The sequence below is a fragment of the Ixodes scapularis genome, unplaced genomic scaffold (assembly GCF_016920785.2).
Source record: "Ixodes scapularis isolate PalLabHiFi unplaced genomic scaffold, ASM1692078v2 PGA_scaffold0__279_contigs__length_252992795, whole genome shotgun sequence".
NCBI classification, from domain to species: Eukaryota; Metazoa; Arthropoda; class Arachnida; order Ixodida; family Ixodidae; genus Ixodes; species Ixodes scapularis.
Window position 1 is genome coordinate 249,117,359 of NW_024609835.1, and position 24,806 is coordinate 249,142,164.

At 46.2% G+C, this 24,806-nt stretch overlaps 1 protein-coding gene across 3 annotated transcripts in view; it reads left to right on the plus strand.

The window, feature by feature from the left end:
* LOC8031122 (tight junction protein ZO-1) overlaps nucleotides 1–24,806 on the plus strand; it is a 183,789-nt gene that overhangs the window by 94,469 nt on the left and 64,514 nt on the right. For 2 of the 3 annotated variants that reach the window (XM_040210366.3, XM_040210365.3), the window contains exons 3-11: nucleotides 2,956–3,080; nucleotides 5,374–5,476; nucleotides 6,851–6,938; nucleotides 9,555–9,658; nucleotides 11,521–11,698; nucleotides 14,434–14,517; nucleotides 20,944–21,001; nucleotides 21,854–21,984; nucleotides 22,371–22,434. In XM_040210366.3, the coding sequence (XP_040066300.2) occupies nucleotides 2,956–3,080; nucleotides 5,374–5,476; nucleotides 6,851–6,938; nucleotides 9,555–9,658; nucleotides 11,521–11,698; nucleotides 14,434–14,517; nucleotides 20,944–21,001; nucleotides 21,854–21,984; nucleotides 22,371–22,434 (935 nt within the window). The remainder of the gene's footprint in view (nucleotides 1–2,955; nucleotides 3,081–5,373; nucleotides 5,477–6,850; nucleotides 6,939–9,554; nucleotides 9,659–11,520; nucleotides 11,699–14,433; nucleotides 14,518–20,943; nucleotides 21,002–21,853; nucleotides 21,985–22,370; nucleotides 22,435–24,806) is intronic. The other variant, XM_040210367.3, reaches the window with a different exon arrangement.

The following is a 24,806-nucleotide window of genomic DNA, read 5'->3' on the forward strand; positions in this document are numbered from 1 at the left end:
CGTCAACTGACACACACCCTCGCTTACATATTTTTCTTCTCCACTCAGTCTTAGGAATATAAACGCTGCATCCATGAATCTTGACAAACGCTGCATCCATGAATCTTGACATAGGAACCAGTATTGCGCTGGTCGCGGCTTGCACGGAAGAAAAAAAATTGGAAGGCTGTGCAAAAAAAAAAAAAATCGCGTCACGGGATTTCATTTTCCTACGATCTCGTAAATCCTAAATGCTGCTGTGTGCTCATTTCATAACACGTTTCTAGAACGCGCGAGTTCTTGAAGCTTGCTTCCATCGGAATGAGAAAAGAAAAGGCTGTGGAGTTTGATAATAATGCATCCGGTTTCGTATAGGCACTTAGAAGCTAACATATTTGTGAGCCAGCGAACTCTTCTATTTTAATATTTATCCTATTACGTCCTTCTGGCGTTGCGTTCGGTGAAGTGTTTTTCATATTCCGTATCTTGTTTAATGAAAACTTCTTTAAGGGTCTAATTTGAGTTGCCGAAGGCTAGTTCAAATAAAGAAAGCTGTATTTTCTCCCCACTGTTCCTTCAATTGCTTACACGCCGAGGTGGCGGGATAGTTAGCGAGTTCTACTTGTAAGTGGGTTTGTAAGGAGGTCGCGGATTTTACAGCTACTGCGTCGGACCCAATTAGATGAAGTCCGAATGCGTAAACGTTGGTGAGGTAACCTTTGAGTGCACATAAAGAAACCATTCCTGGTAGAAATCCCTGAGCCTTACACTACGATGTATCCCGTTTCGTATGTGCTGATTTCAGATGTTTTATTTGTAATTTATTTTGATGTTGCAATTTGTCATTTATAATTTCCGAACCGGTTCGCGGATCGAATTAATCGAACCGGAACTGAACCGGAACAAAATAAATTTACCTGAACCTGAACCGTGACCGAACCCGTATTTTTTTCGGTTCGACACACTGATATGTGCTCATTTTGACCCCCCAGCCCCCATACCTCTGCACCCCAGGTCATGGGCATTCCGGCCACCTCAGCCACCCCCGAAAAAAATTCCTGGCTACGCCGCTGCTACAGGGCTATCTTAACGTTAGTTCAATCGAGTTAAAATACAGGCTCTGGTTTTCGCTAGAGCCACTAAGTAAGTTTAGAGTTACCACAGTTCAGCCCCCTCAGTGCTTAGAATCATGGCTGCCAGTCATCCGAAGCTTCATCTGATATCACGGAAAGAGCTTTTCCGTCCTCCAGAAGTATTAAAACAGCTTGCGACAAAGTGGAATAATATTGCCTGGGCTTCTTGTCACCCTATCCAATCCCCCGGAAGTTGCATTTTCAAATTGTAGCAATTGCCAATTGCGCTTGCTCTGTGCATCAAGATGGCAACACTTGCGAGGAAAGCGGGAAGCTGTTGCCGACACTCTAAGTATAGCGTATCAGGGGCCCTGGTTTTCCCAATCATTCATGTGACCAGGAGACATCGGGCAAGCCAATAGTTCACACCAGATTACTGTAAAATCCCGAGCTGGCTCTAACTCGAAATTCGGAGATGATTGTGTAAAACTAGGGGATGGGCGCTCCTTAAGTCAAAAATATGTAATGACGCGTCCTTTGTGTGGGCGCTTATTGTGGAATGGGTGGATGCTTAGTATTTTGCGTTAGTCGGCCACAGTCCTTGGATGGTCGCGGCTGACGACCTGGCTTCACGCTTTAAGTGAGTTACGAAAGTTTACGGCTTCCATTTTTCGATCGATCAGGGTAGTGTCCTTTGGCCGCAGTGTCACTAACGCCGAATGACAAAATATTTAGGCCAAAACTTTTTGCAACCACCACTAGTACTTTGGTCATGGTTGGCAGCACATTTGTTCGCAGTAGTGGTCATCCTGCGTTCGGCCAGCGACGTGCCATCATTGTCGCATGGGCAATTCCAACGACTGTCTGGGCTTTCTCTATATACAGCTCCAAGGAACGCGATATTGCACGGTTGCGAGAGCTAGTTTATGCCAGCTGTGCACCCTCGTTTGCTGACATTTCGATCGGGAAAAGGAACCCACGAGACTCGTATCGGTAGTTTCGGAAACAATCGCGCCTAGTTGCAATGTCCCAGCAAGTTGGCACTAGCCCGACATTATTCATATCTTTCATGACCGTTTCTGATGAGTTTGATTGTTCTGGCCGTTTCTGGTATACGAAGTAAAAAAAAATATTTTTGTCTTCGACTCATTACAGCGGTCGTTTTATTTCTGTTCCGTTTTCCGGCTGCTTTAATTATTGACTGTGCTAGCCAAATCACCTTATTGCTGACTTTTATAAAAATTTTTGTATGAAGACAGAGCAACTAATAGTTCCCTGATTGAACCGTACAACCGGAATGGATCATCAGACATTAGCGTTTCTGGGGAGCACTCTTTTTTCTTAATTCCAAAGTATTGCTCAGTTAGTGCTCGTCTTTGTGGGCCTCACCAACACCGCCACACTGACTCTATCTTACCAGTTGCGTGCAGCGTTACCAAAGGGTTATGGGCCAGCCTGTAACCTTAGCAGAGTAGGGAGGAACTCTCCTCTTGTTCCTTTGTGTATCCTTACATCGCTTTTCTCTCCCTAGAATATTAGGCCCTCACTTAATTTTAGTACGAAAGTGGCCTTCCTTCCTCTCTCACCCGCAGCTTCCACGGCACTGCGTGAAACTTGCAAGATAAAGTATAGACGAGACCCTTTGCTTCCTCACCTCTCACTGAGATGAGATGCCGATGCGCCACGGCGGCGACAGGGCAATGATTGTACCCGAGCGTTCCCCGACCCGCCGTCCGGGTTCCGGTCAAATGCCGAATCGGCGCTTGTGTCCAGTTCATGCCCGCGTGCGGTCGTAGTGTGGCCTTTTTAGCGCTGTGTGTGTCGGAACCTCGCCTGTCCAGCGTTGGCGTCTCTTGCTGCGTCTCTGCCCGGTGCCTACAGGAGCAACCTTGGGTGCGTGCAGGTCCCCGGCTACGGGTTTGGGATAGCGGTGAGTGGCGGCCGAGACAACCCTCATTTTGTCAACGGAGAGCCATCCATCGCCATCTCGGACGTGCTCAGGGCCGGGCCTGCCGAAGGAAAGCTCCAGTAAGTGCCCCTCTCCGTCTGCCGCGTGTCTGCCCCACTGTGCACGTCGACAGGCCCTGTGTAACTCCTAAGACTCTGTCGACATCTTTGCTTCGCATACGCTGAGTCCCTTATAAGTGTGCGCTAAAGTTGCTTCGGGCTTTGTATTTTTACGGCTTGAACATGGTCCACTTCCTTCATAAATCCAAAACTTATTGGCATTAGAATCCTACATCGATCAAAGTCTCACCCTCTTCTCCTCTTTGGCAACGAGAAAGGACTCGCTTCCTTCACTTCCTCGTTGTGAGGGAGGGAAAGGGATCAACCTTTGTCGCAGATTTTGTATTTAGGCGGTACGCTTATCTGAACATTTGCGGATTTCTAGACTCTGTGCAGTGTGTGTACGATGTTAAAGAGCATAAAAAAGAAATTAGTGGCTGCTCTATTTCACTCTTGGTACATTTGGTCACCGGCCCCCTATTTGTCAACCAGTCTCCCAGTTCTGATCACCTTGCTTGCATCGTGTTTAAAAAAATGTCTCGACAAACTTTGCCCGCACAACTAAGCTGTGCTGTGTCCCATCCCCATATATTTTTTTATTTGTTGAGTGTATTTTTATGGAACTTGACCTCTGCCATAGCTACCATGAAATACTGTGGAAGTGCCTAGGTACTTCGTTCAAGAGCCTACTGTTAACATTTCCCAAACTTGGGAATTCTGAAAATTATACGTTAAGCGCCCGATTTGACTGGACAAGTGCTCATGCCTACATGAACCCAACTTTCAGTGAAAGTGGGATGGGCACTCCTTCAGTATTTTGCGGTAATTACGCCACCCAGATTTTGTTGCTCAAAACGCGAACTCATCTTCTTTATACTCATTCTCTCTCGTTGTGCCACTGAACTTTTTTCACGGGTATCTTTCACTGGCTTTCGTACCATAGCCAAGTCAGAGAAGCTTCCTTTGCCATAGATGAAAAACGAGAACCGCAACACCTTTCATTTTTGTCAATGAAGCGACGGCAGAAGCTGTGCCTACGGCCTTTGTGGCGCTTCAACAAACAAAAAGTTTCATGAACTCCCGAGCGTTATGCCGAAACCCGCGCATTCGGTACTCCATGTAGCCTGCATATTGTTTGCAATAGTAAAACCAATCACTTTGTGCTGCTGCAATGTAGGGTTTAGATACAGTACCTTGTGCGTGAAAAGCTTTTTTTTTTTTTTTTTAGTATATTTTGTTCGCACGAAGTAGGTTTCCAAGCTTAATTGCTGGATTTTTATGAACAGTGCCTGTGGTTTCTATTGAAATTTCAGCTTGTTCCCCGATGTGGCTGGTTGCTGTCTCTCCCTGAAGCCTCATTGTTTTTCAAACAAAGCTCAGAATGACAAGTTTTTATCTTGCTATTCTTTACAAGTTGTTTTGTTGTTTCCTGTGCTTTTTACACCGTGCAATCGACAACATATTGGGTTTCAAAAAAGATACTGCACCCCCAAAAGTATGTTTAATTTTTAACTTCTGGTAGAGGGCATATATAAAATTAAGCAAAATTTTCCCGAAGGAAACGATGAATTAATGCAGTATTTATTTTACGAGGGACAGTTTGACGAGCGAGTCGTTTACAGCATGTAACTTATTCAGGAGGCAGTTTTAAGGGGATGGTGAACCGAAATTTGGATTTAAAAAAAAACAATGCTGGAGATGTAGGCGGGACGCTACAATCCCTACAACGCTACTAGTAAGGCGATATGTCAATTGGACGGCCGTATTTCTGGAAAAAGAAGTCGAGATTGAACCAGGTCGACGAGGCGCGTGACCGTCAAGATACCTAGTTTCCTCCTCTCTTCGCTTCGCTCCCTCAAGGCCGCGAGGCGGAGAAGACGCGAGGCTGTTCCCTTTCCTTCTCGGAGAAACATGACGTCAACATTCCTGCCAAATGTGCCTCATTTTTTGAAAAATACGGTCATGCGTTCGAGACATTGCTGTATCAGTGATGTTTTGTTGTTTGTAACATCCCGTTGCACGCTTTTGCCGCGTGTTTTGGGGAATTCAGATTTCGGTACAGCATCCCTTTAATGTTGTACGCGAATCACGGGTTCCTTCCACGCTCGGGCTGCGCTGTTGACTGCGGCACATCTGAGCCGGCAGCTTTTGCTTTTGTGACGGATGCTCTGGCCAACAAAGTTGGCCAGAGCATCCGAGGAGTCGCATTGTCACATCATTGTAGCCTTCCAGTTTCTGGCCGGGAGTCTTTCCAAAGCAGGCTGGGAGCATCCCATAAGATGGAGATCTGAGCCTCGCTGCCACGTGATTGCAGGATCAACGACCGTGTGATCAGTGCCAATGGTTTGCCGCTGGAGAACGTCGACTATGCCACGGCTGTCCAAGTCCTAAGGGAGTGTGGAAACTCCGTCAACCTGGTGAGCAACGCAGCACACACATCTGGCCAAAGACTGACTCGCAAATTTCTTTTTTCTCACCCCGACGACTCGCATCCTTCGTTGCTTCTGTGCTCTTCCTTTTCCCTGTCCAAGCAGACTAATTGATTTTGTACCCTCATTGGAAGGGGGGTCCGTTTCATCCTTCAAAAATATGTCTTGCGAAAAACATGTCTTTTATCGCTCCTATTAACTGATACCTCTCTTTGTCTTTTTTTTTTTTTTTTCTGAGATGCTTTGTCATCAATTTTGCCAATTGGATTTCCAGCCGTTGTTTACTATTCGCAAGTTACTTGTGCTATCATGAAGCACTCAAACAGAAAGTTAAGCTGATGAGATTGCATCTTAACCAGCCAAACTGTTGTGAAAGCTGTGGGCTTTTCTTAGAAAGTAACAACAAATGTACAGCGCTATGGAATTTTGAGGGGTAGATGAGCCAGTTGTATCAAATCTAAAAGGAGGTTGTGGAACTGATGTCTTCTCCATGCAACCAGAAACAGGTAGAATCGCTTCTTTTTCTTTCTATGCTTTTCCATTTTTTTACTTAACTCCCCCGTGCTCTGTCTCGTAAGTCCTGTTGAGCATTGTGAAAGGCATTAGAGGGAAAGAGCTTTCTTTGTAGGAATTTTAAGGTACACAATGGAGAGTTCATAAAGTTTGCATACTTCCTTGGTATACGAAGTGGTCAGGATTCCCCTCTCCCTCTTTTCTAACTACGGGTGCTGCCCTCTCGCACCGTCAGTAGCACTGAACACAACTGGTGATGCAGGGTGTAGCTCCCGCCACGGTGCTGTGGCCCTTTTATGTGCGGATTTATAGCTGTCACGCTAAGCTGGCTAGTTCTTCATTCTTTCTTGTTGATTTGCACTACACTCGGTTAGAACCAGAAACCAAAAGACTACTCTCATACCCAGAGTTGGATTGTCTTCAGTTATTCTCTCTTGTTCGAAAGTCACCCTTAAATTAATTTGGAGAACTCGATTAGGTTTTCCATAAGAAGGGAAAGTATAAGGTAGGGCAGAACAGGTCTGGTGCCCATGGGCCGTTCGGTGGCACAACCAATGGGTCAAGTCCAGAACTTAAACAAATGCTTTAGAGACGACGTGGATTACCCTGTGCATTAATGTATGTGCTGGAATGACTAATTTTGATACCTAGTAGTAAAGGAAACTTAGTATGCCTTGACCTCTTTTAGATTTTGTTGATGCATCCCTCCCCATCTGTGCACACCTATGGTTTGGAGGCATGGTAAGGTGTGAACTGGACGAGCAGCGTGACCTTAGTATAGTTGGAACCCTGGGGAGCAGCTGAAGTTGATGCTCTGACCTCGTACATTCCTCCCGTTCCCTGTAACAGGTCATCAGGCGCCGTGTGGTGCTTCCCTCCTCTGGTCTGGAACCCCAGACGCTCAGGGTCACACTTACCAAGGCCAAGAAGAAAGACGGTCAGTGGGCGGCCACAGCAATCCCATGCTCCCACATCCCCTACTCCAGGTGGAAGAGTTGGCAGAAGTGGGCTAGTCTAGATCCAGCTTCCAGAGTTGCGCGATCACTCTATGCAAAGGGCAAAGCCGAAAAAATCCAATCCAGGGATTCGGTTGGCAGCCTGCATGCTACTGAGGCCTCTGCAACCCGTCTCCCTGCCACATCCTTCCACTGCAATGACGGGAGTGGTCTTTGAGTTTAATGATAATAATTATTAGGTACCTTTTCTTCTAGTCTCTAGAAGCAACCTTGCAATCTTTGTGCTGGCAAGTGCATTTAAAGTGAATAAAAAGACACAAGGTGTGCAGAAGGAGAACAGGGTCCACAAAGTCTGACGCTGAACATGATGACAAGTTCAAGAAGCAGCTTGAAGACAGAATGAAATAATAGTGCAATACTCGTAATAATAATAATCATAAATAATAAAAAATGACTGCATCTCCACGTGGTGAATAATGTTGATTAGGGCAAAGCTCTGGTGGTGCTTGTGTGCGTAGATGCTGAGACGCAGCATGCCGAGCCTTTCGTTCGTTTTCATCCATCTCAGAAAGAGAATGTGTGGTATGGAACGTGGTTATATACGCATTTGAGCATTTGACCGCAGTGCCCTCTCGTCTATGAACGTTGAGCCAATGCATGCAAAGTTTAACGCGATTATATACGCATTTGACCGCAGCGCCCTCTCCTGTATAGACGTTGAGCGGCTACATGCAACGTTTCATCCATGACATCCCCAGCTCTTGAGTTACTACCACATTCTAGAGCCCTCTACTCGTCCCGCAGTCGTGGCCGAGCGGTGAAGGCGATGGATTAGAAATCCATTGGAAGTTTCCCTGCACAGGTTCAAATCCTGTTGACTGCACAAACATTTTTTTTCATAATTTCTTTTTTTTTTTTTTGCCCAACACGAGCACGTGAGCATGTGAGCTCACGAGCACGAGCACCAGCACCAGCAAGATCGATGTGAGCACGGATGCCGGACAAGTCTAGACCCTGAGGAGCTTCGCCCTTAAAATAATGATAAGAATTTCTCCTGGTACTAATTGCATTTGGTCAATCGAACCATTGTGTTAAAAAACATATGCAAAGGGAAAAATTAATTTTCTGCAAAATAAACTAAATGAAAAACATACGTAAAAAAACAATTTACAACCAAAAAAAAAATTTTTTACAGCTTTATTTATTGCGTTAGTCAAATTTGTAGTTCGTGCCTGCGAGAATCTGCGGGAAAGTGGCAACTAGCAGTCACATGACTGGCCATTATAGTCACGGGGTGCTTGCACTCTTTTGGGAGCTTTTGATGCAGTCTAAAAATTGTTTATTAATATTTTTCTCTTATTACCGCTCATAATTTTACATTCAACCTCAAATAGGTGGGGTTACGTCCTCTGTGCAATGTGCTCCTTCGCACATTCCGTAGGGCTGGTTGAGCAAAAGAATAAAAGGATAGACCGTAGCTCTCGGCCCCTAAAAAGGGGCTCAGATCGAAAGCCCCAACTAGCCAGTCAAAGGTAACAGTGTAGGTACCGGTTATTTTGACAGCATTATCATTTGGGGAGTCCCATTCCATTCACTTCACCGACAACGGTGGAGATTTCTCAGTGACCGTGCAAGGTGCCATCGCGATCTGGACACCAGCACCGAAGTGTGGATTCCTTTAGCTTTCCAAGGAAAAGCCCGTATTCTTAAAGTCCTAAATATTTTCGACTCGTATTTTTTATGCGTTGATTGGACAATAACCGCTCATTCCTCTCCTACCTCCCGCCACAGAAGATTGCGAGCTTGTGCTCTTATGAAGCGTTATCGCGTTAGTGGGGGGTGTTGGCCTTGTCTCAGAATTGAAGAGGTCGTGTGGGAGTCGTATTTAAATCAGGCAATAAGCGTAAAAACAAAACGCAAACTGTATTTACACTAATAAATCAATCGAATATACATCATTACAGAGAAGTGTCTCGATCGGCTTCTGTCGTTCACCTCGTTCCGCTCGTGCCTCGAGCCTTCTTCTTTCTTCTCGTTTCTCGTGAGCTTCAAGTTCTTTCCAATCTGCAACAGGCCTTGCTGTGTCCAGAGCAGTCTCCTATACGTTACTGTAAAAAAATAATCGATTACAATTACACTTACTCGTGCTTAAAAAGTATTCAATTAGACTACTTAATTGCGGGAGAAGAAGAGCAATTGGCCGTTACTCGAGAACCCAACTGTTACTTTTCCAACTACTTCTCAAAAAGACAGATTTTTCTGCCTGTTTGAAAATGGATCTTTCATGTTGTTCCTCATTGGATTAGAATTGACTAATTATTAATATCCGGCAATTTTGAATAAATTTTCGTCTTGTCGGAGACTCGTTCGAGGATCACTAGGTAGCAAACTTGTCCAAACAAAGGGCACCATAAAAAGGAAGGGAACAATTACGGGTGATTTTATTACTTCCAAAAATAAAGAGATTACTCGCGATTTTATAAACATAAACAAATGATTACTTGAAAAAGTAACCGATTACGAGTAATTTGTAAGGAGTGGCGTACGAGTCTGGTCCCGAGCGTGTCCCGAGGGTGTTGTGGCTGTCTTCCCCGCAGACTATGGCATTGTGCTGGGCTGCCGCATCTACGTCAAGGAGGTCTCCAACAAGTCAGTGGCCGAAAAGGACGGGGGCGTGCAGGAGGGAGACGTCGTCCTCAAGGTCCTTCAACCTTCCTCTCTTGCCTAACCGGCGTTGCTAGACCGGCTCACTCGGCAAGCCTCTGTTGAGATGCCGACACGCTCTGACGGTGTTTAGTAGAGCGCGACTGACAGTATTTAGTAAAGTCAATCATGGCACTGTATTTTGGTCTGATAAGCGGCGATGATATAACTATTTTTAAAGAATTTTTTTTTGTTCGCATTAAAGAATGTTTAGTTGACAGGGTGCGTGACGGAAACAGCAAGAACCGAGCTAATAGCCTCAGAGTGTGCGTTGCAAGCTCTCGTTCCACATTCCCAAGATATGACAGGTTGATGCACCGCTTTGCTACAGTGTCCGGAATCTGTCTGTGACTGGTGTGTTTGGCATTTCGTATCACTTTCTCGTCGAAAGGGTTCCCGAAGTGGCAACAAGTGTCGTCACGGGAGTCGGCGTGCCAGGCCGTTGCATGTTGCGATTGTGGCGGTTGGACGTAGAAGTCCTGTCAAAAAAGAAGCGCAAACGGAAGTGTCGCCGTCGTTGCGGCATCCCAACTTCCGGCTGCCGAAGATTCCACGAAGCTTCACGCCAAAGAGCGCTACAGTTCGTTACCCACAGCCAGTTTTGGGAAGTACTTTAAGTACATTGTACCTAAAGTACTACTTTAAGTAGGTTTAGCAAACTTGTACTTTACTTGAAGTACATTCTCTGAGTATGTACTTGTACTTTACTTAAAGTATTTTTTTTGTGGTACTTTCTGAGGAAAGTACAATTTCCGACTTCAAAGTACATTCCCAAATCTGATTTCGTTAAATTTTTATCATGATGTGAATCTTTGTTAACTCCAAAGAAATACTGGGAGGGACATTCTACTCTCACCACAAACGTGAGCAGACGACGCATCGCTCCCTTTCTTCTGGGGGTGAATTTCCCTACCTTCTTGAACTCTCGCAACTTCTCGGTCGGTCAGCGCAATTGACGAGGTTTAAAACATTAGGACAGCATAATTAAGCATCATGTAGCACCTGAGACTGCGGTGTGGAAAAATTAAACTTTCCAAGCCGAAAAAAAAACAAAAAAAACAGGAGAACGTCACAATGTTTTGAGGCATTATCTTTTGTCTTTTCTTTCGACTTGAGAGTTCTTCAATTTTTTCTCACCCTAATCTCAGGTGTCACATTATGATTAATTATCAGGAGAGAACAGTCCTCTATGAGAGGATTGCTAGCGGAAGCTACGAGGATGACATCATGCTCTCTTCTAGTACATTTAGCCCCCTTGAGTGCAACAATCCAGTGCAAGTGGTGCCAAATTCAGAAAATGGACTTCTGAATTAGGCTCCATTGAATTTGGCTCCATTCCTGAAATAACTCCTCTGTGGCCACTTGACTTTATCAAATATTCGCCGCTGTTTTTGAAAATAGGTCATGCACCCCTGATTACCCCTGGATAATGCATACCAGTTAAAAAATCACTGTACAGGGGAATGAAAGGGCATCATGAATGATTGTGCTAAAATACTTGCACTTTACTTGAAAGTACATTATATTTATAGTACTTTACTTTAAGTATGTTGTAACCAGTGTACTTTCTACTTTACTTGAAGTATATCACGTCTAATTTACTTTGTACTTTACTCGAAGTACCTTTTAGATGTACTTTACCCAACACGGCCCGCAACAGAACGGGCATCTGCCTCATCCCGCCTCTGCTGGGGTGCCCTCGCCACGGTCGCGGTGGGCAACAGCGAGTGTGACGTGGTCGGACGGAAATGGAGGGACCACAAACGAGAGTGCGGTAAACGCACCAGTCGGAGACGCGTTTGGGGCACCCCAGCGTCGGTGGGCCCTCGAGGGCTGCCCTGATCCCCTTTTGCATCCCAGATCAACGGCAGCCCGGCGGAGGGGCTGACCCTGAAGGAGGCTCGCAAGCTGCTGGAGGGCAGCAAGGAGCGCCTGCAGCTGGTGCTCAGGAGGGAGGGGCGCTCCTCCGGCGGCCATCCGGGCACCGACCAGACGGCGCGCTGGTCCTCGGGACACCAGTTCGACGCCAACCATAAGGGTGAGGCTGCCCCGCAAACCTCGTCGGTAGAGGGTCCGGGTCCACAGGCATTTCTGAGCAAACCCTCTGCACTTTTCGTGTTCGTCTGTGCGCTGCAACCAACGAAACGGGTGGCAGATATCTCTTATATACCTACCTCGGCCAAAACGGGGTTAGCTAGCTACGGTGGGAGATAGGCAAACATTACTGACTGGGGAGGACAGTTGTCTATGCTCCATTGCTCTTCGATGGAAAAACAAGTTTGGTAAATCACGAAATACAAAGATGGAATTTTAAAATTTTTCTTGATCAAGCACTGAGAGTTAGCCCTCTTCTTATTTTCACCCGATTTGCTCTCGCTCTTAGGTGGGCTGTCGTTTAGGATATTACGGTCATTCAATCCACCTTTTTTAGATATATTGGTTTCGGGGTAAATGGGTAATTCACAATGGGGACAAAGCGAAGTCTGGAAGAGCCAAACAGGCGGGGGAGGCCTTGCCAATGCGTTGTTTTCTAGCCATTCAGTCCAGGTGGAAGCGCCTATTTGGAAGAAGGTGGAGTATGCTACACGAATGAGGCACCCGCTGAATCTGATACAATATATTAGACGGCTTCAAGCTGAGCTAATTGGTTCGTTGCTATATAGGGTGCCAGCTGAACATGAAGGAAGGTTACATACAGGGAGAGACAGAAAAGGCGTACACACTGCTGGACTAGCAACTGTTTAATTAAGATCATTGTAATCTTTTTCTATACTATTGCATTTCACTCGATGTCTCTCTTTATCTATATTACATTTCATTTAATTGAAGGACGTCTTCCTCCTCTTCTACTCTTATAACCGACCCATCTTCCTAAAGTTTCATTTGTCCACCATGGGTGCGGCCCTTCTCAGATAGATAAGTTCCTTGCGGTGTAGCTCGATGGAAGCCACACTCACAGAATCGTCCGCCTTCTACCAATAGGAAGGGCCTCCAGGACTCCTCAGGCGAACATATTGCGGTTTCTTGCCAGGTTGTTCAGACTACATAACTCTGGCGCACACTGACACACGTGACAATAGGCTGGTAGGTGCCTTGCTTCTGTGATGGCCTTCACTGAAGCCGCAGACTGAAAGGTTCATCTATGACTGGACGAGGGAACATGCAGCTTCAGCGAAGGCCATTGCAGCAGCAGGGCACCTACCAGCCCATTGTCGCGTGTGTCAGTGTGCGCCAGAGTTTTCTAGTCTAAACATCCTGTCAAGAAACCGCTACAAGTTCGTTCGAGGAATCCTGGAGGCACTTGCTATTGACACGAAGGCGGACAATTGTGCAAGTGTGACTTTGATCGTGCCACCCCAGAGGAAGTTATAATAAACAAAACACAAGTTAGTCATGAGTTGTTTATCGATCGGGAGTTTAGTCTGCCAAAACATAGCGACATTGGTACCCACTGTAGACGAGCAATTTAGACAGTGCGGTACAACCGCTAGCCTGGGGTCTATAACATGCATTTCGCAGTAATGATGCACGACCGCACGCCGGTGCGATGCTCATCCAGATTGAAACAGGCAGGGGTGGGGATTGAGTTACAAGGAAGTTATCTATCTGAGAAGAACCACCAGTGGCATATCAACTTGTTCTTGAGTGGGGGGGGGGGGGGGCAAACCAGACCCCCCCCCCCCCCCCCCCAGACAGGGTTGGGGGGTGGTGCCCTTGGTATCCTTGGGCGCCGCCGGCCAGTGTTTGCCCTGACCAGTGGCGGCTGTTTCGGGGGGGTGCAGAACGCATGCCTTGCCCCTCCACTTTGAAACGGGGGGGGCAAGGGGGGCAAGCGCCCCCCTTGCCCCCTCGGTTGGTACGCCCATGAGGACCACACCCATGGGGAACAGATGAAAGAGTAGGAAGATGGCTCGGTTCTACGAGTAGAAGAGGTGGAGGACGTCCCTCAGTTAAATGAAGCGTAACATAGATAAAGAAAACAATGAAGTGAAACACAATATACATGAAGAATAAGATGATCTTAATTAAACAGTTGCTAGCCAAGCAGGCTGTGTGCCTTTTCTGTTTCTCTCTGTATGTAACGTTCCTTCATGTTCAGCTGGCACCATAAACAGCGATATATGAGTTTCTAATTGGCAAGTACTCATTATGTTTATGTAGAGTCTCATTATATAGAGTCTCATTATGTTTATGTACATATTATGTTTATATCACTATAGTGAGAGTGATACGTTCGACTTGCAGTAACGCTGCAGCAAGAGTTGTCAGTTGGTCAGGGAAGGCCTGACCCATTCGCAGGAATTAGTTAGATCAGAAAATAATTGTGTTGGTTTTAAATATTTTTTGACTAGGTAAGTTTTTCGAAACTATGATTGGCATATAAAACTGTCCGATTCAGTCCTTTTCAGGCGATCTGGGCATTTAGATCTCGAGGTACAGTAGAAATGTGGATATAATATAGGACAGCCTATTTCTTGCGGTGACTTAATCGTCACCAGAAATGTAGACCTCCAAAGAAAAAAGATTCTTAAAAAATTAATTGTTCGAACAAATACTCGTCGCGAGTGGATGCTCTGCGTGTAAGCCCCACCAGATGGTGAAATTTTGTTCCCATTACCACTTTACTACCTTCAGATTGAAAAGAGGCACGTGGGAAAGGTTGTGACTTTTGAGCGACTAATTATGAAGTCCTTTAAAGCATATGCTGCAAACAGTTGTGGGACTCGCGCATTATTGACGCTGCAACGTGCCACTTCCTTTTTGTCGCCGTAGATGCCAGCCCCAACTTTGTGGACGTCACGGGTGCCAGGCCCCACTGGTCCAACCAGAACCTGTATGTCCAGCCGCCCACGAGAGGTGAGGGTGCACTGCCTGCCTTTTGGGAGGGTTTTGCCGAAACTCACTCTAACTCCTCGGGCTTTCAGACAAGATAGCAGACTGCCTCGGGCTTTTTACTGCTCTTTGAGTGGGGTGTAATCTTTCACTAATTCAACCTCTACAGGACCTTGAAATTTGGTCAAATTATCTGGACACTGAATTGCATTAAAGGGCAACCCCACTTAATTTAGAATCTTTTTGCATAATTAGTGATTTCACATTAAAAAGTGCTAATAGAAGACGTTACGTTCTTTGCTTCGCGAAAAAAGGGGTATATATTGTTAAATCTCACTTTAAACATGAGCAGAAATCGAAACCGAGACTTCAGCTCTATTCGGCAACATTGGCATCGGGCCGCCGAAAACATGGCTATCGCGTGGTACGAGATGTCACGTGATCCTCTACCCAACGACGGGTGGGATCGAGGCGGGCCGACGGGCCTCCAATGAGGAGGGCATGTGACAGGAACAAATGTCGTCTGCACCGCACAGTTCGTCACGTTTTGGTGTTTACTACATTTGACGACGTCTGCACAACCGCGGCAACAATCTGCGCATGTAGCCCAGGCGAAAATCAGTCCACCTCCAGCTGGAATATGGAACTGGTCCCAGCTGGAAATGAGGTAGTCCAGCTGGAGCTGGACCCACCTGGAATCCAGCTGGACTGCCTCATTTCCAGCTGGGACCAGTTCCATAATCCAGCTGGAAATGGGCTGATTTTCGCCTGGGAGCGTAGACGAAACTTCGAGAGACATTAATCGCAAACGGTGAGATGACGACAGAAATTGTGATGCGGTTGACAGCGGTAACGACGGGACGGTCAGACAACTCCCGAGAAGCGCACTGCGCAGGCGCGTTACCCTAATCACGTGGACATTGCTGAGCGCCGAAAGGAGTGATTGCTGATGTTACCCATTATGCTTGCCTGGAGAAGTAAAAACAAACAAAAAAGGGCAACGTCGATGACATTTAGCTTAGTGTTGGTTACACCATGCAACGCCATAGCCTCGACTGTGCTGTTGGTTGCACCTTAATTTGCCCGCTAGAGTCGGCAGATTTCAGCAACTTTGCATGTTGCAAAGTTTGCCGGACTGTTTAAGAAACATTTAGACAGAACTAAGTCATAAAATATCTGACGTGTGCTCTTCCGAGGCAATACTGAAGAGGTCTGCATTGTTTTTTCAAAAACAAAAATGAAGCAGAGTTGCCCTTTACTTTAAATGAAAGAATAAAAGCATAAAAGACATACACGGACGACCACGCTGTTTCAAATATCAACAACGTTTCAAATAGAAGGTGTTGTGGCTATTTGAAAGAGTGTGGTCGTTCGTGCACTTCTATGTTTTTATTCTTTCATTTTTAAGCATTCCTTATAACAGTGCGCTCGAATAAACTAGTTGCCCTTTAAGAGTACAAAAATAGACCGAGTCAAACTCACTTTTATTGTCTGTGGTAGTTCATGATCATCTGCTGCCACTTTCTTTGTGCATCTAACAGCGCGTTCTAAAAAACACCATTACTTTGCAAAAAAAAAACAAAACAAGGTGTGTGGGAGAATTATTTTTATCTTATACGTAACAAACCAACTACTCAACCTTGGTTTCAGGCTCTGTATAAGCTTGCGCTTTGCCGTTTTTCACTGACTGGTAAGGCATGTAGCCACCAAGCCAGCATTTGTGTTGCTGGAGTGCAACGTGAGTAACAAGCTCCAGACCACGGTGATAGAAATACTTCAGGTGGCGTAACGGTGCGCCTCCGCCGAAGAACCGTCACGTCCAAGATCGGCACGCGATTCTCTCCCTTTCCGCCAGGGCGCGCCACCGACATGGAGGGCTTTACATGGAGGTCGGTCGTCGCCGTCTTTGGTGAGCAATAGCGTGCGCCGGGCTGCCGGGCTACATCGTTGCGCAGTTTATCGCTTTGTTTCCGGTCGGTCTCGGGGCTTCCGAAAGTTGACGGCAATGGGAAAAACGTGTTTCGTGCCACGGTGCAACGCGGGATATAAAACATGCACGGAAAAGCTGTCCCTTTTTGCTGCTCCCAAAGAAGACGACCGCCTGAAGGTATGGCGTCACGCGATCCCGCGCAAAGACCGCCTGCTGCAGCCGACAGACTTCGTCTGCGAGAGACATTTTAAATTTGTGAGCAAATCGTGGGAAGCCGTCTACAACGGCCACATTCTCGTAAGTGCGCCACGGAAAGCTGCTCTGGCAAAAGATGCAGTGCCAACAAAGTTCCCGGGGTGCCCCAGCTACATGACGAAGAACGAGAAAAAAAGAAAAGGACCCGCAAACCGTCAGTGCCCACCGGCCACCAAGCGGCACCGTGTCACAGAGGAGTGCTCAGAGAGCTCGCATGTTGCCCACGAAGACAATTCGTCACCTGAAGCCTTGCAAGAGTGCACCATGGTCAGTGAAAGTGCATCAGCAAGTTGTGCCGCAGTTGCCGAACCGTCTACCACCATGCCAGTCACAAAACCGTTCGAGAACATCTTCGAAAAGGCAGACAGTGTACCCCTCCCAACTGGTGCCTGGGCGTGTCATAAGGTTGAGGTCGACGGCTTCCAAACTATTGTGTTTTCCGAGTTTCATCCGACTAGAGCAGCGACAACACAAGCAAGTGTTGTGGAAAATGATGGTGCCTACAACTACTACTCTGCCCCACCGACTCACATGGTTGCAAGGAAAGTGATTAGCATTGACGAAGATTTAGGTGTCAATGTGGCTCTGCTGGGTAAGCGAGCAACACTCGAATTCCTAAATCTTTCTGGTGATGTCAGCTGTGTCGAAGATGTTGAAAAGTTGGTTGCGGATTTGCACCAGGCCCGTTTGTGTGCCGGTGGACCAAGCGTTAAGTCGTATCCAAATGTCCACCCAGCAAGTGCTTTTGTTGATGTCGCAGGTCGGTGGCGACACAAGCAATGTGAGTTATTGCTCAAAGACGGTGAAAGTGCGTGCTCACACTGCCAGTGCCTTGTGACTACACTTCGGATTCATGAAAAACGCATGCTGGACAAGACCAGGGATAAGTGACGTCCTCGATATATCCGCCTGACCACTGCCCGGAACAGCAATGTGCTTGCTTTCAGAAGAGCCCAGTATGCATTGAAGAAATCGGTTGATCGTCTAGCAAAGAGAGTGCAGTCACTGAACTGCCAGCTGGACACTCAAGCGAAGTTGTCTAGAATTTCTGATGAAGTTCTGGAGGAAAAACTGAGTGGTTTGCATGTCCCCGAAGCACAAGCAACAGCTATAAAAGAGTGCATTGCAGCTGCCAAATGCACAAACAAGAAAAACAGACGTTACACTGAGCATTGGCTCCTGCTCTGTCTTCTCTTGCACATCTGCAGCCCGTCGGCATATTCCTTCTTAAGAGACAACAACATCCTGCCGCTTCCTTGTGTATCAACTGTAAGGAAGTACTTATCTATGGTTCGTGTCAAGTGTGGCTTTGACACTCGCTTTTTCTCTGCTTTCAAGAAAAAGCTAGCAACAAAAGATACTTTTAAGAGGCATGGGATTCTTATGTTCGATGAGATCCACGTCTGAAGGAGATGAGGGTGAATGCAAAAACTATGACCTATACAGGCCATGCAGACTTTGGAAAGGAAGTGGAAGCACCGAACCAACTAGCAGACCATGGACTAGTGTTTACATTTTGCTCTTTTGGCGAGAGTTACTCGCAGCCTGTTGCTGTTTTTGCCAGCCGTGGCCCTACCAAAGGGACTGTGTTGGCACAGCTCATCCTGAAGGCTGTTCTCCTCCTCGAGGATGCCGGCGCATTTGTGGATGCAATTGTTTGTGACGGTGCTGCGACAAACCGGTCCATGTGGAAACAGTTTGGTGTGACAGGAGCATTAGAGGGTGCGAAGAACAGCTTTGTCAATCCTGCATGTGAAGACCGAAAGGTTTTTGTTTTCTCGGATGCACCGCACCTTATCAAGTGTGTACGGAATCGCCTTGTGAAGCAGAAAGTGCTTTCTGTTAACGGTGCCTGTGTCTTTTGGTCGCACTATGACAAACTTTATGTAGAAGATACGAAGGCTGAAGGCAAGGCGAGGGCTTGCCCGAAACTGACGTTTTCTCATTTATACCCTTCGAACACTGAAAAAATGCGCGTCAAGCTAGCAACTCAGGTGTTCAGCCTCAGTGTTGCAAATGGTCTGGAGTTTTACTCTAAGAGAGGAACCGCGGGACTTGGAAATGTCCAAGGTACAATTGACTTTACAGTGCAAATGAATAACCTTTTTGATGCGCTAAATCATAGGCACCCAAAGGAAGGTCTAAAGCTAGGTGGAAAAGATTTCAAAGTACTCGAATCCTCTTTGAAATGGCTCAATGACTGGGAGAAAGAACTGAAGGCAGGAAAAATTAGTCCTTACAACTTTTTATCACAATCGACCGCTGAGGGGCTGCGAGTGACCATTCTCTCAACGATTCACCCTTCGGAGTATCTGTTGACGAAATGCAATTTCAAGTTTGTGTTAACTGCAAAGTTTAATCAGGATGTTCTCGAAAAATTTTTCGGAGTGGTACGTCAAGCAGGTGGACAGAATGAACATCCCTGCATGCCTACGTTTTTGCAACTGTATAACATGCTTTGTATTTACAGTCTTGTGAAGCCGCCTAAGTACGGCAACTGTCAAGTTCATGCCAATGAAGAGCTGCGTCTCCTAAGCTTGTCCGATCTAACCACAACATTTAAGGAAGATGTTCCGTGCGAGTCACGACTAGAAGAGCTCAAGAGGAGACTTGACGGTTGTGTTGATGATGAGGTTGAATGTGAGGATGTATTTGATGGCGCCCCTGCATCAGCCACTGTCACCGAATGCATAATTTATTGTGTATCAGGGTTTTTGTGCAAGAAACTGCTAAAAAACACAAGCTGCTCAGTGTGCAAGACTGGACTAACGACCACAGCTAGCGCTGCATCATGTGCAAGACCCGAAGCAGCTCTAGTAGTTTGCAAGGCGCGAGGGGGACTGCTGCATCCCAATGCTGCTTTGTTATGACTTCCGTATGAAACAGAGAAAATATTTCAGAAGCATGCAAGTGAGAAGCACGCGTACGACATAATCATTGAGCATGTCCTGGACAATTTCCACTTGTCATTTCCTTGCCATGAACACAAAGTGGAGGTCATGGCGCACATTTTGCACTACTATGTTGGGATGCGAATGCGTCAGTACTGTAAACAGCTCAAAATTAACCAGGCAAACAAAACTCAAAATTTACACAAGCTCTCAAAAGTAGTTCAGTAGACCGCTTCTCCTGAACCGATCCATAAAGTTTGAAGAACAGGAAAGGTTTAATATGGCAGACATTTCAGAGAAAAAAAGAACAAAAGCTTACGAAACGAATGCCTTATTAGATCTCTTCAGCTCTTCAAACTTCTTTTATCATTATGTATATTTACTTCATGAGTTTTTTTTTTTTTTAATAGAATCAGTGTTTACCTAAAAGTGCACGAGTAGTTTGCCTTTCGTTTGTCAAATGCTGCTTTTTCCTAAAATGAAAGGCAGTGTAACTTCTCTAATAAACAAAATTTATAAATCGAAGCATATCTCTGCCTCGTTTCGTTTCTGCGCCAGAACTAAAGTTCAATGAGTCCTCACTGTCAGTAGGCCAGCTGCATCAAAGAATTTTAGTTGATCGTTTTGGCGTAATGTTGCAATAAAAAAAAATAAAAAAAGTTGCATGCTGCCGAAAGGCACTTTCTATGTATTAGTTGTAAGTGAGGCTCATGAACATAGACATCTTTTAAAACGTGCCGTTTTTATTTTAAAGTAGACTTGTTTGTGCAAACGAGAGAACCATTTTGCCGGTGCTGCTGATCGGAGCATACTTAATACGCAAATAGCGTACCGTCGCCACGACAGCACTTCAGCGTCCCGTTTTTTATGATCGACTATGAGCCGCTTGCATGCCGACAGGGCGCTTGGGTCCGCGTTCTTCGCTTCAGAAACGAAGGAAGCACGCGCCATACGCACAAACGCTGGAAATGACGCTATCGAAAACCCCTTTTTGGAATGGTTAATAGCCTTATATAATATCAGAAATATCCACCGCCGCTTAAAAGTACCATAGTCAACTTTGTCCAAAAGTTTAAGTCATGTAAAGCTTCGCTGCAGTTGCTGAACGCTTCACTGCGCGCGTAGCAGGCGGCCTCGCCGCTTCGGGTAGACCTTGATGTATGTGGCGCCATGTGGTGGCGCGTATGAGAACCAGGGACGAAAGTTCGACGCCTCCGAAGGCGGCGTTACGCCACCTGACCTTTCTTATACCGTGCTCCAGACTGTGGAAAGAAACGTCGTTCCTCTCGTACATATCCTCGATCCCAAAGTTGTGCCCGGCCAAAGATCTCGTGCATGACCGCTTCGGGGGCATTGCTCCTCTCCCCCGTGCAGGAGACTACCGGCCTCCCCCGCCCCCCGAGCGAGCGGACGAGAAGAACAACCTGTCCCGGTGAGTGGCCTCCCCTTCCCTCCGAGTACGGTGCCCTGACCGCGTCTCGCCGGTGCGTCTAATTGCGTCCAGAAAAGTGGTCCCTCGATTTCCACCCGAGGAGGTCGTAAAAGCACCACGTCGTCGTCGCATTATTGGCAAGGGACGTGCCAGACGCCTGTACTGCTGCAGGTTGCGATCGAGCTCGACAGTTCACGTTGGGATGCCTTTACGACGGCGAAGCATTTGAAAGCATTAACTGTCCCATGGAGCGAAGCTAGCATTGGGTGTAGCCGTCCGTAGCAGAAAAACGGCACCTACGAGTGGAATTCCCAATGGTTGCGACGTGTCATATCGGATGCTTCGTCACAGAAGCCACCGGGGCGCTTGAGGTCAAAGCGGATGCGCCTAAGAAATAAAACGCAAAGAAAAGCAGATCGACGCAGATGCATTGTTGTGTGAAGCCGTGGAGCCAGCGGGCGTGCCGCGCTTGCGCAGTGGGGGAGTGCGATGTTGCCGCCGGCGCGCCGCATGAAAAAGGAAGACGTAGTGCGCTGCTCGTAGGAATGCGCTGTGTGTAGGGATGCTTTTGCAATCTTACACGTGAGCATTTTTTAGTGTCGTTCTTTAATCTCGCCCCGCGCCAACACGCTCTTGTCCATCGATTTTTACCGGAACTTTTAGCAACAACTGCCGTGATGTCAACATCTGACGGCGCAACGACTCGCGCGAGGTCGTTCGTTGCCGCTTGGGGACCACTTTGGTCGTATGGGTGGACGTACACCGGCGAGAGGCACGTTCTAGGGGCCGTACCCGAAGGATTTTACCCCCTCTCACGGCCTGCCCACGTGGCATTTTCGATGGTCCCGGCAGAGGCCAGGCCGGGCGTAACCGTGGCCCGCTCTTGGACATCTCCCTCAGCCAACTGGACCAGCCCGTGGGCCAGCCGCCCGGTCGGGACGCGGACGGCACCCCGCCCAGGCCGCCTCCCCCGAGAGTCAACGGTCAGTGCCCGCTCAAGGGGCGACAGTTGCAGGAACACAAGTCGAGACGAGGCGACGGTTTTGGTGATTTGCGAATAAGGAAGAGATGTGTAGCTCTCGACATAAATCTCATTCTTGTCAAACTGACGAAAAGTAACAATTTAGGATGACACGGCATTGTTATCATTTCTAGTTTTGTGCCCTTGTTATACCAAAATATTTGGTAAACTTTCCTAAGAAAGTTACCAAAAACCTCGAAGACAAAAAAAAAAAAAAAAAGAATAATCTGGGAATTTAGGTACTTCATTGTTTTGGAAGCCTCGATAAAAGGAAACGAATTGTTGGCTCGGTCGATGTTTTTTGTTTGGTTCAAGACTGGCGCAAAACTTTCCGTCGCACGTTTGCAGAGTACGGGTCCCGGCGAGACAAGTTTGACGAGGACCCCCTGGCGAGGCGAGGCAAGGCACCGGCGTGAGTGGTCCCCTTGTCACCTTGGTCCGGGACTCCCCTCTAGCATCACGCATCATAAAAGATTGTCCGTTTATAGACTCTGTGACGCGATTGCTGCGCCATCCGTGCCAAGCTGCACCAAAGTGCTTACCTACTAAATTTCGTCAAAATCTGTTGAATTTGCGCCGACGTTGCACCGAAACCTAATTTCACTTTATTAATACTGAAAATATGATAGCCGAAGACCGGCTAAACAGCTGGATCATTACGGTAGGCTTGCCTGAATTTTAAAAACTTTTGATTATCACCTAAAGTAACATACTACTCGATTTGATCTTTGTATCAAACACTGACCGTACTCGGAAGTCGCGCAATATTCTCACGTTCGAGGTCTGTTCTGGCGGGTTAGGTGGCTTCGTTGAGTGCGCTTCTCACCATGCACCTGTGCACTGAAGTGAAGCGAAAAGCGCGAGGTAGGCGTAGTGATTTTTCCCGTCATGCTTCACCGCAGCGCCGCCACATACGAAGGAAAAAGCACTTCTCCCAAGTGAAGGACACAGAAGTGTCGGGTATATTAAAAAATAAAAGGGACTTTGTATGTACTCATTCTGCCTTGCACTAAAAAGTTGCGAATAATACTGTAACTAGTATATGTGAAAGACTGCAATATTCTGATAATTTTTTGTTCAAACTTGCAAGGATACTTGCGTATTGCGGAAAGATTTATATGAACTTCTCTATAAGCTTATCTTTTTATGCCATCTTTCTTATTTAGCTATTACCTTTGCATAGGTTCCATCTGTGCAATGGCATGGTAAGTTGGAGTAAACGAAAACTCGATTAGCTGGACGAGTGATGCATACTTAGGAATAACCTTAATGAGTTGGACTGGATTGTTTCTGAGGCTGATTTATCGTTCGAAATGCTGATTCTTGTTATCATGAGGGTCCGCGTATACAGTTGAACCCCAACCTAACGAGATTCGCGATTTAACAATATTTTTTTCGTCTTCTTATCTTGCTTCCATTAAAGGTCATGTATTTTATCTCTCGATTTTGCAAAGTACTTTTATGCCACAGTTTCGATTTAATGGAGTCTTTGAAAATCGCACATATACATATCAGCCTCCGCGAGAAAAAAAAAATTAACAGAAACAAACCTTATTGTTGAAAGTAAGCATAGAAAAGTGCAGTCACCTTTCCCACAAAATAAAAAACGTACACACCGGTGATGGTGGTGGTGATGACGATGAGTAGCCTTGTAGCCTCTGCTGCTCGTGGAAAAAAAAGATGTCTGTCATTACATGCACCTATGACCAATGAACTAGAGCCCCTGTGCATCTGCAACAACAAAAACCGTATCGTGCCTCGAGCGTTGTGCTGGAAGTGGTTGTGTCCTTTTTGGAACAATGACTGGTGCACCGCGTAAAAGGAAAGTTCTGTTGCTTGACATCGAGACGAAAATAATCGCTGAAGTAACGAATGGCGAAAAGAAAAAGACGGTTACTGAGAAGTATGAAACTTTGCAGAGTTCCCTTTCGATGATTTGGAGGTTAAAAATGGCATTAAGGCTGCCGTAAGTGCCAATGGTTGCTTTCCCGACTGCACGCTCTCCTGCGGTGCTTGGCACTGCTTCCATAACCGTACAAAATGATGGTCGATGAACTGCATTCTTCTATTACCGCCACATTTTGTAGATGAGTTTTAATTGTAAATGCTCACTTGCAAGATGTAAGGCAATTGGAGGGTTTTGGGAGCGTGGAAGACCAATTGCAATGCTAAAAACCAAAATTCTCAATCCAACGAAATTAGCGATTTAACGAAATTTTAAGCTCAAAAGACGACTTTGTTAAATAGAGGTTCAACTGCAGTTAAATTGTCATTGAGTTTAATAATCAAATGACAAAAGCTTTGTTTTTGTCTGAATTAATAATTCCAGTTTTATTACAACCAACCTTTAGGACTTCAATGATACACCAACTTGGGTGCTCAATATTATTTTGTTTTAACATGATTTTCATGGAATATACTATTTGGTTTACCTTATGTTCCGTACCTAAAATAACCGTTCACAGCAGATCATACTGTCCTGCTCAGCTAGTTCTGTGCTAGAGGGAACCAAGCCTGCCGTGCAATTGATGATAACAAAAAGTTGCGCGGAAGTTGGAAGGACAGTAGACAGTGTCTCTCGATGGACAGGCCAACACATTCATTTGAACGTATAATATTTGCAATGCTAGGAATGAAAATAAAGTGTAAGCTTGCGCTCCAACATTTCTATTTGCTGCTCCAAAATGGACTTTTAGCTGCTCCAAAAGGTGCTCCAAAATGACTCGGACGGATCGCATCACTGCTTTCCTTACCGTGGGAAAAAGTGATTTTTAAGGAATGGAA